The sequence below is a fragment of the Belonocnema kinseyi genome, chromosome 7, assembly GCF_010883055.1.
Source record: "Belonocnema kinseyi isolate 2016_QV_RU_SX_M_011 chromosome 7, B_treatae_v1, whole genome shotgun sequence".
NCBI lineage: Eukaryota > Metazoa > Arthropoda > Insecta > Hymenoptera > Cynipidae > Belonocnema > Belonocnema kinseyi.
In genome coordinates this window covers 65,005,629-65,024,721 of record NC_046663.1, presented here as the reverse complement: position 1 = coordinate 65,024,721, position 19,093 = coordinate 65,005,629, and the positions used below count along the sequence as shown (strand labels likewise).

General features: G+C 31.1%; 1 protein-coding gene across 1 annotated transcript in view; it reads left to right on the top strand.

Annotated features, from left to right (window-relative positions):
• Positions 1 to 475: 475 nt before the first annotated feature.
• LOC117175975 (acetyl-coenzyme A synthetase) overlaps positions 476 to 19,093 on the top strand; it is an 84,750-nt gene continuing 66,132 nt past the window's right edge. Inside the window, exon 1 of the mRNA XM_033365865.1 lies at positions 476 to 754. Within this exon, the coding sequence (XP_033221756.1) occupies positions 666 to 754 (89 nt within the window). The 5' untranslated portion in view covers positions 476 to 665. The remainder of the gene's footprint in view (positions 755 to 19,093) is intronic.

Here is a 19,093-nt window from a genome sequence, read left to right as displayed (position 1 = left end):
TAGTTGTCGAAGATTCCGTTATTTTATTTGACATGTCGCTTATTTTTTATACTTCTTCCTTTAGATCTGATTATACCCCAAAAACTATGAATCCATTTTTCACGTTTTTCTAGGTGTTTTAAAAACCCCACACCATACGTCACAACTGTTTTTCAGGTCTAAAAAAACTTGACATTTCATTTTTTTTTCAATAAATAAAAAATGGCGTTTCAATGAAATCAGTAGATTTCTCTATAAAAAAATGAACTTTCTATATTCTCTCAATGTCCTGACAAATTATTTCTGGACGTCTCGCTTCATTCAGGACACCGAGGCACCGTATCGATCGCATTCTCATTTCATGGTGGTGGGGTTTGAAAAAGCCACCACTTAGGTTAGGGTTAGAAGGAGAGGGTGGAGGGAGTAGGAGTTGGAGGGGAGAAGATAAATACGTGAATTCGCGAATAACGGACGGTGAGGTTCCCGGATCAGTCGCTGTCCGTCTATCAGCCAACTTGGTGTGATCGAGAGTGTGTGAAAGTGAAAAGGGGTACGACTCCGCGGTTCGTGCGCTCCTATCACTCACAGGTGCAATTACCGGGCACAATCAAGTTATTTATTCAATTTTCATCGCGGTTTTTGTAAGGAAGACTCGGGTATAGGAAGAGCCACCCTCACTTGGAAACATGGCGGATAGGATATACTACCCTCATCCAGAGATTGCAAAAAATGCTCATTGCAAAAGCATGGATCAGTATAAGCAGATGCACGAACAGTGAGTATTTTTGAGGAGAAATAGGGGTTGAAAAGGGAGGATCCATTATTCATGTACCTGAAGTTCTCAAGGTACCAATTATCGAAATGGTTGAAAAATATTAAGAAATGGATTTCTGAAATTGGACCAGAGGAATTAATTTAGGAAGGCGTAAAAGTAAATATTAAACACAAAAATCTAACGGTGAACAAATTTAGAGAGCGGAAGTGCTTTCGTAAATTAAGTTTTTTTCGAATTAAAAATAATGTTAAATTCCCTTGTAATAAAACAATTTTTTAGTGGTAAAGTGCTTTGAGAAAAGAAATGTTAATGCACTATTAGTTTTAAAAAATCATCCAAATGAATGCCTTTGTATACTCTTTTCAAACTAAAAATAGTCTTGAATTACTTAATCATAAAAAAATTTTATTTTTTTTTCCGAACAAAAATTGATGTCACCATTAATTTTCCAAAACAATCAAATAGAACGCATTCATATACTTTTTTTCAAATGAAAAATTTTCTTATATTACCTTGTCACGAAATAAGTTTTTTTTAGTTAGGTAAGTTCTTTGGGGGGAAAAAATTAAAACACCCTTACTTTTAGAACATCATCCAAATGAAGAACAATGTAAACTTTTTTGAATCAAAAATAGTGTTAAATTACCTTACAATAAAACAATTTTTTTAGTGGCTTATGTGAAGTGCTTTAAGAAGCGAAATTTAAAGTCACTCTTAGTTTTCGGGTTAGATATCAGAATAGGGGTGTCACCTGTCACCTCTATTTCGGCAGAAAAAAAATTTGTTTGGCAACAAACTGTTGGAATCTTTTACTGAACGATAAATGAGTCCATTTAATGAAGCCGAAATTTTAAATTATTGTTTCTTTTGTTATTATGATGTCTCAAATACAGGTCTGTCACGATATATCGTAATGATCATATTTAACGAGAAGTTGGAAATGGGTAGTGTTTTGACCAACATTATTCTTTTTACTAGTCATATGGGTGCCTTCCCGACCTTCAAACCGACCTTGTGACCTGTCAAAGGGGTGTTTCTGGTCGTTTGGATGTTTAAAAGCACCTATACGGTGAGTTAAATATGATCATTCCGATATCGTGACATACCCATATTTAAGATATCGTAGTTACAAAAGTAACAATAATTTTTGATTTCTGTCTGGTCAAGTCGCTTCATTTATCGTTCAATTAAAGATTCTAATAGCTTGTTGCAAAAACATACTGTTTTTCCAGTCAAAACCCAGGTGACGCCCCAGTTCTGCAATTGCGCCAGTTTTTGAAAATCATCAACATGAACGCTTTTATACACTTTTTCCAAATTCAAAATAATCCTAAATTATCTTGTCGTGAAAAATGCTTTTTTGATCTAGGTAAGTTTTTCCGGAAAAAATATTAAATCATACTCGACTTCCCCTCACGTCGATGACTGAGCGAGAGCGCTGTGTCGAGCCTGGCCAGCGGTAAGGCCCCTTTGTCCCAATGAGGAATAAAATACCAAGCATAACATTTTTCGAATTTTTCAATCAGCAATTTAAAAATATTAGATTAGGAATCTACATTTTAGTTTATGTTTTGACCCTGGCTAGCTAGCATTATGGAATTTCCGTATTATAGTTGAATCTGCAAAAGTTTATTTTGTAGAGAATTATTCTGTTGACAATTCAACTGCTGAATTTAGTTGAAAACTTAATTGTTAAAATGCCACTGTTGAAATTTGTAGAAAATTCGTGTGTTATACTTGAAAAGATAAATTTTCAGCCAAAAATGGAATAGATGAATTTTCATATTAGAAAATTCGTTTCAAACAAAATAATTCATTATTCAATCAAAGAGATAAATATCACACTAACATGATAAAGTTTTATTCAAACAAGATTTATTTTTAGTTTTAAAAAAATTAATTTTTAATTTAAAAAGCAAACGATTTTTCAACCAAATAGATGAATTATCTATTAAAATTATCAATCTTAAACAAAAAAATGCATTTTTAACAAAAGTAGTTCAACTATTAAGTTTTAAAATTCATTAATGCATTAATTAATTAGAAGTTTATACAACAATAATAATTAGAGATTAATCTTCAAATTCTCTATATTCTATATTAGGAGCGATTCAATATAGATATTATTAATATTTTACATAAATTTCATTGTATATATTTGAAATTTTTCAAAATTATTTTTCTGTATGGAAAAATTAAAAGAAAATAATATATGAAATTCTCTAGAATCAAGTTTTATTCTATTATAAATTCAAATCTATTACAATCATTTAAAACAGAATAATAATAATGATAAATTTGAATTTAAATAATGTGGATTAAAATAATTATGTATAGTTATTCTTATTAAAATATAAATGATATAATAATTATATTATTCTAAAAACTGTAGGTAATAAATAGAAAAATTATGTTTATTACAGTAACATTTTATAGATGAAAAATCATTAAAACCAATTCTTAATTATATCATTAATTTTAAACTTTAATGTGACATTAAATAATTTTAAAGGAATAATTCAAATTACATACTTTCAAACAATTAGCAGCTGAAAATTAATGGATTTTAAAACTTAATAGTTGAATCAATTTATTAAAAAATTATTTTTTGTTGTTTAAGATTTTTCATTTTCGTTGAAAATTCATTTCTTTGGTTGAAAAATCGTTTTTTTTTTAAACTTAAAATTAATTTTTTTTTCAAAAATAACTCTTATTTGTTTGAAACTTTATCATTTTAGTGTGATATTTATCTCTTTGGTTGAAAGTGAATTGTTTTGTTGAAAACTAATTTCTTAATCTTAAAATTACACTATTCTATTTTTGGTTGAAAATTTATCTTCTCAAGTATAACATTCTTCTACGTTATTCGGGAAAAATTCATACGTTCTTTTGAAATTCCAAATTTAAGTTTCCCAGGCACAAATTTGCTACCACAGGTGAATTTTCTACAAAATAAACCGTCGCATTTTCAACTATACTACGGAAAATTCTATAATACTAGCCACCCATAATTTAAAAATAAACTAAAATCTTTGATCATTTATTCTAATTTTAATATTTTGATTCCAATTAACATATCGCTGAAATTGCAAATAATTGCAGATTTCGAATATGATATTTTTAAATTGCTGATTGAAAAATTAAAAACATTTTATGTGTCGTATTTTATTCCTCATTATGAAAAAGAAGCCCGCCGCTGGCAAGGCTCGACACAGCGCTTTCGCTCAGTCATCGACGGGAGGGGTAGTCGAGTGGAGAGGGTAAAACTAGCAGGTAGACCGCGATCAAATGAAAATCGGCCAAATCCAGAGTCTCATCACTTTTTTGTCTCTCTTGTTTCTCTTTCTGTTTTGACACGTCTGGATGAACATTGTACATCCCCGCGGCGCGACATCAATTCTCGTAAACTGTAATTCCAAAATACCTAAATCCAGAATGGTATGTATTTAATGGTTATAGAGCTTTCAGAAAATAAATTTAAAGTCACCCTTACTTTTTGAAAATCATACAAATTAGCACCTTGATGCACTTTAAAAATTTTAAAGTAGTGTTAAATTACCTTAACATAAAACAATTTGTTTAAGTGGTTTCAGTACTTTCAGACAAGAAATTTAAAGTCACCCTTAGTCTGGGTAAGTTTCTTCGGAAAAATTGTAAAATCACTCTTACTTTTAGAATGCTTTCAGAAAATAAATTTAAAGTCACTCTTAGTTTTGGAAATCATGAAAATGAACGCCTTTATATACTTTTCTCGAATTAAGAAAGTCTTAAATTACCTATTTATAAAAAATGTTTTATTGTGGTAAGTTTTTCCAGAACATTTTTTAAGTCATCCTTGCTTTGAGATAATCATAAAAATGAAGGCCTTCGTAAACATTTTTCGAATTATAAATACACTAAACTCTCGCTTTCAGTCCATTGTCGGGGATTGCCTTCAAATAGCCTTGGACTGATTTCGGGGGGATTAAAGCGTAAACAGTGAGGCCGGACTCGTTTCCAATTGAAATATATATAGGAATTTAAATACAGCCTTAGTTTAAAAATAATAATTAAAAAAAAACACCTTTATACACCTTGTTTTGAATTAAATATTATTTTAAATTACCTTGTCACAAAACAATTTATTGGAATGGTATAAGTTTTTGCAGACAAAAATTTAAAGTCACCCTTACTTTTATAAAATCATCAAAATGAAGGCCCTTATACATTTTTTCGAATTAAATATATTTTTCAATTACCTTGTCATCAAATAAGTTTTGCGAATGAATAAGAGCTTCCTAAAAAAAAGAGTTTAAAGTCACCCTTAGTTTTAGAAAGTTACTAAATCTTGAAAACAAATACTTTTATATAACTTTTTCAACTTAAAAAATTGTTAAATAGCGTAGTCACGGAGCAGTTTTTTTAGGGGGGTTAGTACTTTCGAAAAATAAAAAAAATTCACCCTTAGTTTTAAAAAATCTTCAAAATGAATGTCTTTATACACTTTGTTTCGAATTAGAAAAAATTGTTAAATTACCTTTATACACTTTTGCGAAATAAATAAAGTGTTAAATTACCTTGTAGTGTAAGCGCTTTCTGAAAAGAAATTTAAGGTTACTCTTAGTATTAAGAAATGATTAAAATTCACGTATTCATATAATTTTTTTTAATTAGAAAATTTTTTTAATTTAAAGTCAAGCTTAGTTTTAAAAGATCACGAACTCTTTCAAATGAAGGCCTTTAAAAACCTTTATGAAATTGATAATAATGTTAAATTGCCTTGTCATAAAACAATTGTTTACTTGGTGTTAGTGCTTCCGCAAAGGAAATCTAAAGTCACCCTTAGTTTTACAAAATAATCAAAATGATCGTCTCCATATACTTTGATTAAAGTAAGAGCTTCCGCAAACATTTTGCAGTCACCTTTAGTTTTAGTGAATTATCGAAATCAAGGGCTTTTTACACTTTTTTCGAATTAAAATAGTGTAAAGTTACTTTTTCATAATACAATTTTTTCAGTATTTTAGGTGTTTACACAATCGAAATTTAAAGTCACCCTAGGTTCTACAAAATCATCCAAATGCAGGCCTTTATACAGTTTTTCTGATAAAAATATATTTAAATTATCTTGTCACAAAATATGTTTTTGACTTGGGTAAGTTTTTCCGTAAAAAATATAAAGTCACCCTTAGTTTCAAAACATTATAAAAAAACAAGGCTTTTATACACTCTTTTCAGAATAAAAAAATGGTTTAAATACCTTTGCATGAAACTAGTTTTTTATGTAGGTAAGAGCTTCCGAAAAAGGCTTATGCTACCTAAAATTTAAAAAAATGAAAATAATAACTAACTAAGGGTGACAATGTTGTAAAATACGCAGACGGATAATACATTAAAAAATCAAATGAACAAAGTGTCATTTAACCATTCAAAGGAGTAAATAATGTATGTTTTACAAAATTAACAATAATGTAAAAAAACACAATGGTTGGCTAATAGAATACAATGATTAGCATATGCTAATTATTACATTATTGGCATCTGAAATACGGTGAAATATATTCATTGACTACATCAGCTTTAGGGGGCGTAAAAAAATTATGTTACACTGCCAGGGAAATATGACATGAATGTGAAACACAATTTTTTTAATTATTCTGATAGCGAAAAATAGTAATTTTATTTTACAATTAGAGCATCTCAATAAAGACTTCGCACTCTTTCCCTTGTTCCACTCTTTTGTCCTATTTAAAAGAATTTTTCTTTTCCCTCTTTTTATCCTTCTTTTTCCTTTTTTTTTTCTTGAATATACTAAAGGTTTAAAAATGAACTGCATCATTAAATCTCCATTGTATTAATTAAAGATCCATTTCTGATTCATCTTTCTTGGTAAATAATTATTCTCCCTTATTCATTCTTCAACTAATTAATTGACGTTTGAACTACTTGGTTAAAAATCAATTTTATTAGCCGAAACTCCATTTTCTGGTTGAAAATCGAATTATTCTGTGCAAAATTTGTGTGTTTGTTTTTAGTTTAGAATTCAACTTCTTGGCTTAAGAATTCAAATGGTTTAACAAAAATGCATCTTTGTGGGTTAAAAATTCTAATATTTTCCTAGAAAATTTAAGTATTTGGTTGAAAATTAACTTTTCGTTGAAAAATGAATATTTTCGAGTTGAAAATTCAACGTTTAAACTTTTAATTGACAGCTCATGTTTTTTGGTTAAAAATTCGACTATTTGCTTGAAAAATTGACAGACTTTGTTGAATATTCATTTTTTGTTGTTGTTAAAAACTGAACTATCTTTTTGAAACTTCATTCTTTATTAACTAAAAATTAATTTTTTAAATGAGAAATTAATTATTCCATTATTGGTTAAAACTGTATCGTTTCTAGTTTTATATTCAACAATTTGGTGGAAAATTTATATATTTTGTTTTAAACTCGTCTTATTTGGTAGAAAATTCCATATTTTGGAATTGAAAATTTTAATAATTGGTTGAAAGATAAGCGACATTGTTATAAATTCATTTTATTCGTTAAAGATCAGTTTCTTTGGCTTAAATTTGAACTATTTTGTTGAGAATCAGTTTTTTAAATTAATGGCTTCTAGTTTAAAATTGAATTATTTTGCTTAAAAACCCTACTGTTTTGATGAAAAAATCGTCTTTCGGGTTGAAAATCCCATTATTTTGGTAGAAAATTTAACTACGATGTTAAAAGTGAACTATTCGGTAGAGAATTCATATTTTTGTGTTGAAGATTCAATTTTCCTTTCGAGAATTTACCTTTTCGATTCGAAAATTCTACAATTGGATGGAAATTATTTTTTTGACTTGACTGAAAAATCTTTTCTGGTTAAAAATTTATTCTTTTGTTGTAGACTCGTCTTTTTTGTTTGAAAATTCATCTGTTTTGGTAGAAATTTGATCACATTTGGTTCAAAATGCAACTACTTGCTTTAAAATTAACCTGTTGGGGTTGAACTATTGATTCAACCATTTTGTTGCAAATGAATCTTTTTATGTCGAAAACTCAGTTTTTTGTTTGGATTCAACTGTTCTTGATTTAAGTTTAAATTTTTATTTTTTGATCCAAGAATCGTTCATTTCGATTAAAAATTCATCTTTTGTTGAAAACTTAATCTATTTTGGTTACAAATTCAACAATTTGTTGAAAATTCAATATATTTCGAATGGAAATATTAAGCGTTTCATATTGAATTCAATATGGAATTTTATTTAAAATAGTTTATTTTCCTAGTTTCGTAAAACTTATCCTATTTTTTCCTATTTTAAAAGCATTTAGTTCAAATAATCGTGACGCAGTTTTTAAATATCTCCTTACATGGTAGCAAACAATTAATTATGTATTTCAAAAAAATTGAATAAAGTTTTCAATAATTTTTTGCAAAGTTTTTAGCCATTTTTAATTCAAATGAGGTTGATAATCATTATAATATCACCGTATTCTAGATGAAAATTATTGGCTGCCCATTTTGTTTATTAAATTTAATTAACTTCCAAAAATTTATAGTAAAATCTATCCATAAATAGTACAAAAATAATAATTTTCTGAATGAGAGCGTTAGTAACATCAATAACTTTTTTCTAAAATTCCTTATTCATTCAACAATACTAGTTTCATTTATATTTTTTAATATGAATATTTTTGAACGAGGTGGACAATAATAATTGAAGAGTGCGTGTTCCAAACGGAGATAAAGTTTGCGTGGTGAATTGCAGATATTTTCGACAGACGCCGCTAGAGGCAGCATGTTACAGGTCTATAACCACGGAAAGTTTACCTCAGCTTAGAGTGTTTATCTAAGCTGACTATTACCCTGCTTTAATGACTACCTGCAACATTTCGTACCCCCAATCTTTTTATGTGAATATTAAAGATTAATTCTGATGATTTATAACAAATCGAATAAGTAACATAAATTGAAATTTTCCTAATAACGTAAGTGTTATCAAGAGTATTGACTAGGCACAAAAATTCCTGTTCAAGCATACTTTTACGTGCCAAATAATCACTTAACCTTACTTGAGTATTCATGTTCAATACAATGAAGCAATATCAGTAAAATTTGTTATTTCTATTTAAATAAATAGAAAAGGGATAATTTATAATATATTCATGCTCAGTTTCAGTTAGACAATAAAACAGGGTGTCTACTCAAATCCTGGAGAATAAAATGTTTAATTTTCTCGCAAAAATATTAACTTGAAAACTTGAAAATTTAAATTTTCAGAAAGAACAAATAATTTTCAACCAAACAAAAAATAAACTTGAACAAGATACCTAAAATCTAATAAAACAAAACTGTATTTGCAAATAGAGACATTATTATTTAATTTATATCACAATTGCAAGTCAAATTTTCAGCTGAAAATATGAATTTTCAACAAAATACTAACATTTTTAAGTAAACAAATTTACTTTCAACCGCAAATAAAAATAAATTTTCAAACCAAATAGTTCAATTTTCAACCAAAGTGATGAATCTTCAAGTGAATACATGAATTCTAAACCAAAAACATAAATTAAAACTAAAATGATCGAATATCCTACTGGAATAGTTGAATTTTGAATAAATGAATTTAAACTAAAGAAAGGGATTTTTAATAAAATAGTTGAATTGTCAACTAAAAGAAAAATTAAATACAACAAAAATGTTATAATTTTAACTGTATTAGTTTAGTTATTAATTTAAAAAAGTGCGAATTATTAACAAAATGTTAATTTTCTACCAAAGAAAGGAATTTTCAATTCAAATTATGAAGCTTCAATACAAAAAATGAGTTTAAAAAAAAGATGTTCAGCTTTCAACTAGAAGTGTAAATTTCTAACTAAAAATTATGAATCTTCTATAAAAAAAAATAAGTTGAGAAAAAAACATTTTAAGCTTTCAACCAAAAATATGAATTTTCAACTAAAATGATGAATCGTCAACTCTAATTTTTAATTTTCCAACAAAATAGTTAAATTTTCAACCAAAGATGAATTTTCAACTAAAATTATGAATCTCCATCTGTAAAAGCTAAAGTTTCAACCAAAAGAGGAATATTCAATTAAAATTATGAATTTTGAAGTCGAAAAATTCATTTATAATGAAAGAGTTTAAACTTCAAGCAAAAAAAAATTTCAATTAAAATGATAAATCTTCAACTGAAAATGTTGTATTTTAACCGAAGAGATGAATTTTTTACTAAAAAAAAATCATTTTTTGTCAAAAAGACGAATTTTAAACGAAATTGTTAAATTTTCAGCTAAAAAGATTAATTTTCAACAAAAAAAGATGCATTAGTTTTAACTATAATTTGTTAATCTTCGACTGTAATAGTTACATTTTAAACTAAAATTAATGAATTTTCAACTGTAATAGTTACATTTTAAACAAAAAAGATTCATTTTCAACTAAAAATAATCCTTTTCTGCCAAAAAAGACGAAGTTTCAACAAAATAGTTAAATTTTTAATCAAAGAGATTAATTTTGAACCAAAAAGATTCTTCAATCGAGAGAGAACAAAAATTGCAATTAAAATGTTAAATGTTCAACCAAAGAGAATAATTTTCTATAAAAAGGGATGAATTTTCAACAAAATATATGAAATTCAAATTTTCAACACAATATATGAAATTCAAACCAATTTTTTAAAGCAAAAATTGAAAATATACATTCTCAAGTAATGAAGAGTTAATTTTGTTGTGGTTGTAAATATGAGAAATAATTTACGTGAAAGCTATAATTATGACAATAAAATGAAGGTCCTAATTGTATTCAAAATACTACAATTAAAAGTGAAAAATTAAAAATAGAACCCTTCAGAAGAGATTTTATAATTTATAATATGCTTCTTTTCTTACCCCTTGGATATTTTCAGCCATAAATGATTGGAAATTACCATATAAAAAGTTTTAATGTGTACCATTGATAGAAAATTACCCTTAAACTTTTTTTAACTACCGTTTGAAATGATATTTTTCTTCTTTTACAGTTCTTCAAAGGCCTAAAACCAAACCTCTACCTGCATTTAAATTCTGAAGTCATTCTAAGACTATTTTTATGAGAATTTATGTGTATAAATATGAAAGAAGCAAAGTATCGTTGTAAGGCTCAGGCGGAAATATTATGTAGTTTATACATAGTGTGAAATATTATATATAATATTCATTTATTTTATACATGTTTCGTAAAAAACAAATGAATATTTTATATAAAACTTTACATTATATATAAATTATACATCATTTTTCCGCCTGGGTGTTACTTTCAAAAAGTTTGAGTGTAGCTTTACATGAATGGTGCACATTTCAATTATCAAAAAACCATAGTACGAAATTTCGTCAACCTGAAGAGCGTGTTTTTTTCACATTTAAAGTTAGAATTCTAAATAAATTGAACAATTATTTTTACACCACTAGTTACTAGAAATCCTTGTGTAGACATCCTGTGATAAAATTGTTAATATTTTGGCATGAACTCAATTTGCTATACAAATAATACTAACACATTTTTTTCTGAAAATAATTCCAGGGAAAGGTTAAACAGTCTCTGAGGAAAATTTTTTAAAATATATGTATCCTTGTTCTCAGCATCGATAGAAATAGAGACACAATATTGATTATCCAGCAACTCCTTGACCCTGCGGCGCACGAAGTGAAATTTCCGTTTTCATTCCTGAAAAAATTTTCAATTTAGGTCAAGTGACCACACCCGTTCCAGACAGAATCCTTCCAAGCCAAAATATGAGACACTTTTTTTCGCCTAAAAAATATATGCACCAACTTAGGGCCATTTAAATATTTAGGTAAGCTTGGAATAAATCAACGAAATTTTTTTGTTTATAAGTTAAATTTATGCAATTGCATGGTTATTGATAAATTTTTTGAGATTTATCCCGAGGTAATATCCTAAAACTCCCTCCATGCTCCCCAAGTGCTGTGTCAAACCGAATTCGCACCGATGATTTTAGAGTATTGAGCGAGCACGTAGCGAGGTTTCAAAATAATATTCAATGTATCACAAGTGCTCGCTAAAGCCTCTTCAATGCTCGCGGAAGCCTACTTATTTTCGAATTCCCAATTTTCGAGCGTTTTCTAGGAAAAGCGAGGACTTGTTGAAACATTGATATATTCGCGGGAACTTCTCCTAGTGCTCTTCTCAACCTCTGTATGTGTTCCCTCCATGCTCACTGCTACCTTGCTAAAGCCTAGCCTCATGCTCTTCAAATCCTAGCCCCGTTCTCTCAAAATCCTCTTCCCATACTCTTCAAATCCACCCCGAATGCTTTTCATGTCCTCCCCGCATGCTCTTTACACCCTCCCTGAATGCTCTTTAAGTCCTCCCTACATACCTCCTAAATCCTCTTCCCATGCTCTCAAAAACCTCGGTTTATTTGATGAATCTAATTTATTTTTATTTTAATAAGTGACATAAAAAACGTGATACGACATTTTTTTAAGGTAACTAATTTGACAAATCTATATCATTTTCAAATGCACTTGCCATTTGACTTTAAATGCTTGTAATGTGATATTTATTCTCTATGGATTCACCACTGAATACTGAAAAAATTGGCACGCTGTTATTCTCTACCGGATGACACAAGTTATAGGTTTGTCCATTGTTTTGATCTGAAAACATTGAAACAAAAATTAGAAATGTTACTTAGACGTAATTGAAAATGTTAATGAAAAAATGGTTACTCCTGCCAGGACTACAAATAGTTTCGCTCAGAGTCGATGGAGTGCAGGCTTCCGGAGTTGAGGTTTCCTCCTCAGTGGGATACTCTTCCATAGAAGCGCTTGTCGATGCCAGGACTCTTAGAAAGCCTATGCTATTACTATTTTCATTACTCTGAAGAAGGCTTTCAAAATTTTCGGAATTGTTTTATTTTATACATTAATTGAGTTTTTATTGATATCACTCCGAACTCGCTCCAAGCTCCTTTCGTACTCTGTTTTATCTTCTACGTGCACTCCCTCTCCTCAGACTCGTGTTATGCTCGATTTCTCGTGATAAAGGTTTTAGAGAGTACTAGGCGAGCACAGTAAATTTATGAAAAGCTCTGTCTAACCTCGTGCAGAACTCTATTTTTTGTGAAAGAGCATACAGGGAAGACTTACCGAGTATTAGGATTTTGCCTCGGGATCTGATCGAAAGAAAATCTTAGTAGATATATAAACGTTTAGTTTTTTGCCTGCTAGCTTTAAAAAATTGAATAACTTACACTTTCATTTTTTACAGAATCTTCTTTAAACTAACCCTTAAAAACTAACATCCGTCCACACCTCATCGCTAAGATCACTCTCTTATCGCCTTGCTTTCCTCGCCTCTCACACATGTGCCTACTTTCTCGCTTTGCCTCGCAGTGCCAAACCCTGTCTCTGCGGCTAATCCAAAAAATTCCTAGTATATAAGATTCTGTTTAGAAAAATTGGTTATATATAGAGTACTAGATTCAATTTATGAAAACTAATTGCTTTCTTTTAAGTATTTGATAATTTTTTTCCAATTTCCTGGTTTGTCCTCGTGCTTCTTGAAGAAAATCTGCTATTATTAATTTAAGCCGGACATCACAGTATTTGCTGCACTTAAAAATGAGATGTTTGACGTCGGTCGTGGCGTTGGATTGATCACATTGGAGAGGGTTGGATTTTCCAAGTATATGTTTATGGGTGAATTTCGTTTTACCAATTTGTAGCTGAGTGAGAACTACTTAATCTTTTCCAATTAGGATAATCCTTGTTGGATGGTTTGGGTTTATTTTTATGGTAGGGAAGTTCTCGTTTCTTTTACATTCAAGAGATTTTTCCAATGGTTATGGATTATCTGCTGAAAGCAATTTCTGGCATCCAAAAAGGGAAGGAAGAGATATGCTTCTGCGATTGGTAACTTACTATCGAACTTAGCAAGTAGGTCAGCCTGTACGTTACCCCTGATTCCTTGGTGAGAAGGGATCTACGTGGCAATTAGGTTTTTCCTGTTTACTTTGCATTCCGTGTGTATTTTGTGGATCGTCTGGATTCTTAGGTCTGGGGAGTTTATTTTTTTAATGTTTTGGAGGCTACTCAAAAAGTCGCTAGAGATTAAAAAGTTGTTTCCAAAGAGGATTTTATATATCTGATATGCTACACTTTTCGGATAAACTGAAATAGGGTTCTATATTTTTATTGTAGATAGAACTACCAGTTTCAGTTTCGAATCCGTCGTTGAAAAGTAGGGTGAATTAGCAATATCTTTCTTTTTTATGGAGAAAAAAATTTATTCACTGTAAAAGTCTTAAATATATTTCTCGCGTTCCTGTACACCATGGAGGATCAGCACTAATTTTGTCAATCTGAATAGGGGAAATTTTAGTTGATAGTTTATTAAAATGGTTTTTTTAGGATTATTCCAATTAGTTTTGGTTCCGGCCTGATAAGGAAAAACAACTTTTTTCGTTTTTTTTTCACTTCATTTTTCAACATAATCTCCCTCAAGGCTAATACATTTCTCATAACGGTACTCTAATGCAGTGATGCCATTTTTATAGACCGATTCGTCAAGCCCCTCAAAATACTCATTTACAGCATCGTTGACTTCCTCGTTGCTCTGAAATTATTTACGTTTGAGCCATTTTTTAAGGTTAGAGAACAGATGATAGTCTCTGGGGGCCAGATCTAGTCAATATGGTAGATGGGGGAATAATTCCAACTCCAATTAGTTTATTTTAGCCATCGCGACGAAACAGTTTTCCGGGTCAATTTTTGATCGACTGTTAGCAAACGCAGCACCCACCAGCACATTCCTTCTCCATGTCCAAATGTTCATGTAAAAAATTGCGTACACGCTCACTTGACATCCTATTAGCCTCAGCTATCTCACTTACCTTTAATCTGCGGTCCTCTATCACCATTTTATGAATTTTTCGATCATTTCGGGAGTTGCGACCTCAACGGGGCCTCCTAAACGTGGTTCGTTAGAAGTGCTCGTGCGACCTTTCTTAAATTCAGAAACCCACTGTTTAACCGTCGAATATGATGGAGAAGAGTATGTCGGTGTTGAATCCATTTCTTCTTTAATTTAGAGGGGTGTTAGGCCTTTTAAATACAAGATGTGTTCAAAAAATAAGGTGACATTATGGTTTTCTCAAAAAATATTAATTTATTCATCAATATTTATGTTGTCCCCTTCAAAGTAATCCCCCTCAGATATAATACACTTGTGCCAACGCTTTTTCCAATCATCGAAGCACTTCTAATAATCATTTTGTGGTATAGCCTTGAGTTCTTTCAGCGATCCAGATTTTATCTCCTCAATCTTTGAAAATCGATGTCCTTTCATTGGTCTCTTCAGTTTTGAGAAAAGAAAATGTCACTGGGGGCCAAATCCGGACGTTTTTTGCGTATCGCCTCTCGCAAACGGCGCATAACTTGAAGGTAATACTCCTTAATGACCGTACAACCTTGTGGTAAGAATACCTGATGCACTACGCCACGGTAATCAAAGAAGACAGTGAGCAAAACCTTCACATTTGACCGAATTTGACGTGCTTTTGTCGGTCTTGGAGACTCAGGAGGCTTCCACTGAGAAGATTAGACTTTAGTTTCGACGTCATGACCATATACCCACGATTCATCCCCAGTTATAACCCTTTTGAGAAAATTAGGATCATTATTGACTTCATTCAGCATCTCCTGAGCTTTCCTGAGTTTTCAACACCATTTCTTCCACTGCTTGAACGTTTTCATCTGTTGTTGACGTGCTGGGACGCCCAGGGCGAGGTTCATCTTCGACATTCTCTCGGCCTTCTTGGAACAGCTTGTACCACTTATACACATTTTTCTTACTCAGAGTAGACTCACCGTATGCAACTGTCAACATTTCAAGAGTTTTAGAGCACTGGATTCCATTTTTCACACAAAATTTAATGCAAACTCTTTGCTCCATTTTTTTCGAAAGAAGAAAATCGCCGAGCATACCAAACCCTTCTAACCTTCTACGCCTGTGCCAGAAAAACAACACGAGCAATATAGTCAAAACTGTAAACATATGATCGTGACGAGTGTAGCAACACAACAAAACAAAAAATTTAAACCTTGAATGTACGTAGCCCGCGAAAATTGAAAAGTCACCTTACTTTTTGAACACACCTCGTAGAAGTATTTAATGACCGCACGCTTCTCTGATTTTTTCATTTTGCATAAAGAACAAATTGGTGTATTGTCCAATAGGCTCTCAAATGTATACTGATAGAGCAATCGACTTGAAAATTGATATACAAGCTAGTGAGTTATAGTACCATGGAGAATAGACATAAGGAGCACAAAGTCTTGTACACTGAATTCACCAAAAAGAGAATTTTTCTGTCGGATGTACAATAAGGCATTGAAATGCTAAATTTCCCCGAGCGCGGCGCTAATTTGGAACGTGTATGGATGGCCGCCGTCATGCTTTCGTGTAAATATAACCTCAAGGCTCAAAGAAAAATACAAAATTCTTAAATCGTTGAATTAATTTCTTTGAGCCATGCCAAGATTATTGGAATATAAAAACTGCTACATTTAAGTGAAAGTTTGGTACCGGTGCGATAATGCGTAAGCATACAAGATTTAAAACTGGTAAGTTATATACTTATTTTTCATATCACCATATAATGTAACTTACCTCGTGCATTGCAGGATCACAACGATTAAATGTTTCGTGATGAACCAAATTCTTAAAATCATTTTTTACATAAATAATAATTTATCTATTTAAATCAAATATCACAATCCCTAATATGAAATGCAAACTATCTCAATGTCAACGATGTAAATATAGGCAGCTGCCATTTTATACCCGTGCCTAATTAGCGCCATACACGGGAACGGAAAGTATTTTAACCATGCCCATACGACAAAAATTTGATAATTTTCGGTTATACTACTTTGGGCTCCTTATGTATATTCTCCATGTATAGTACTATAGAATAAAAGATAAAAATGAGAGCTGCTGGCGCCATCTCTAGGTCAAGGCGGAAACTTCACCCCACCCTCGTATTAATTCTTTTTTTTCAATCTCCTTTTAATTTCAGAGTGTGAGGTCTCCATGTGAATTTTGGGTCGAATTTAATCCTAGTTGCTGAACCTGATTTACTCTTCTGATGTCGTGTATTGATTGAAGATTGTAGTAGATACATTTTTAACCTAACAGTTAATTTTCCAACCAAAAATATTAATTTTGTTTCAACAAAGACGAATTTTCAACAAAATACTTGAAATTTCAACTAAATAAGATACACTTGGAACCAGAACTGGAAAAATTCGAATTTGAACTAAAACAATTAATCTTTAACTTAAAAAAGGAATTTTCAACAAAGTTTTTCATTTTTCGATCCAAGAGATGAGTATTCAACCAAAAAAAAAACATAACTCTCAAAGAAAAGTATAATAGTTCATATTTTCACCAAAAAAATATTGTTCAGCCAAATTCAACAAAAAAAAAATAAGAATTTTTAACACGCTTATTGAATGCTCAACCAAAAAGAATTATTTTCAATAAAAGAGTCGAGAAGCTATTCACTCTGAAGTGGAACGTTTCGATCATTAGAATTTTTCGTGAAGTCTTGAAGAAATCACGTTAAATTATGAAAAGCATAAACTCGTAACGTTGAAGACGTTGTAGCAATGACGAAGTTAGTAAAACTATACTAGAATCCGTAAGAATAAGGAAAGAGTCGTCATACAACGTAGTGAGTCGGCAAATATGAGCGTAGAATCGTGCGAAGTCAGTGCCGAGTCAATACGAATTCAGGTTCCGAGTCAATACGAAATCAGGTTCCGAGTCAGTACGAAGTCAGAACGAAGTCATCGAGGTCGAGATCAAGTGGTATAAAAATAATCAAAAAGGGCGCCACGCTGCAATGTACAGTACGCGCCGACTGGAACCGAGTAAAACCGAGTCATGAAGGCAGCACGAAGCCAGAACGAAGGCGGCAGCCATCGCTTGAATTCACCGAAGCCAACAAGTAATGAATTTAAAAACTAGAGTGAAACGAAGTCACGAAAGTACGATTGAAGTTTCCCAACATTGTTAAAATAACGTTACATTGACTTCAGCGGACTTCGAAGTGAATAGCCCTCGAAAAGAGTTGAATTTTCTAAGAAACAAGATTTTTCAGCTAATAAAGAAAAAAAACTCATTTAAATGTTAAATTTGTAAGCCAAAAAGATCAAGTTTATACAAAATAGTTAAGTTTTCAACTCAAAAATAAGAATTTTTAACAACAAAAAATTTCATTTGTCACGCATAAAACACGTGTTTTTAACAACACCATTTAATTTTCAACTAAAAAGATAAATTTCCAAGCAAAAGTGGAATATTTACATTTTCATTAAAAAAAAGAAATAATTTTTAATGAAACGGTTAGATTTGCAATTAGAGAAATGAGTTTTCAACAAAAACAATGAATTAATAACTGAGAGAATACATTTATAATCAAATAGTAAAATTTTCAACGAAGAAGAACACTTTCTGCCCAAAAAAATTTCATTTGAAATGATGGAATATTCCACTGAATTAGTTCAATTCTTAGGCTTAAAAAAATTCATTTTTAACTAGAAAACGAATTTTCAATAAAATAGTTCAATTTTTAGCAGGAATAGTTTAATTTTCAGTGTAAAAGTCTGCCCGCCTCGTGGGCACATTCTCATCGCGCGCTTCGCTCGCAAGATTGAGCGCGCCTCGAGCGCGCACTACTTAGATCTCGCGCTCGATAATTAATTCAGCTCATGCTACGCGTTCGGAAAAATTTGGCTCGCGCTTTACGCTCGGTTCCTCTAGGTTTTTACACTTTATGTTCGACTTAGATAAAAAGAAGAAGCTTTATTTGCAAATATTATAAAATTGTCAAAACCTCTGTATATTAAAAAAAATTGTCGTCTAAATTATGATATAATACGCTGTAGGTTTAATCACTTTAGTTTTACATAAAGAAGAGAACTAATTTTCTTAAGGTTCTATCGACCTCAAGGAACACATTCTCATCATGACACTCGAGCTTCGCGCTAGATATTTGCTTTAAAAATCATGTAAACCTCGACTTCCACACTCGCTTTGTGCATCGTATAATACCCTAATAGCACGGGACGTTCCGAGAACATGCCTGGAACGTTCCGTGGAAACCTTCAGAACGTGCCGGTAGAACGTTCCCTGATCGTGTAAAATGTCCGCCGCATGGGAACGTTCCACTGAGACCTGAGGAGAACCTATCACTTACGGCCTATTCGCCGTGAGCCGCCGATTGGAGGGGATAGACGAAACGATGCCAGCGCGCGGGGTGGCGAGTAATGAGTTTAGCGGGCGTGTGTTTTGATTACATTTT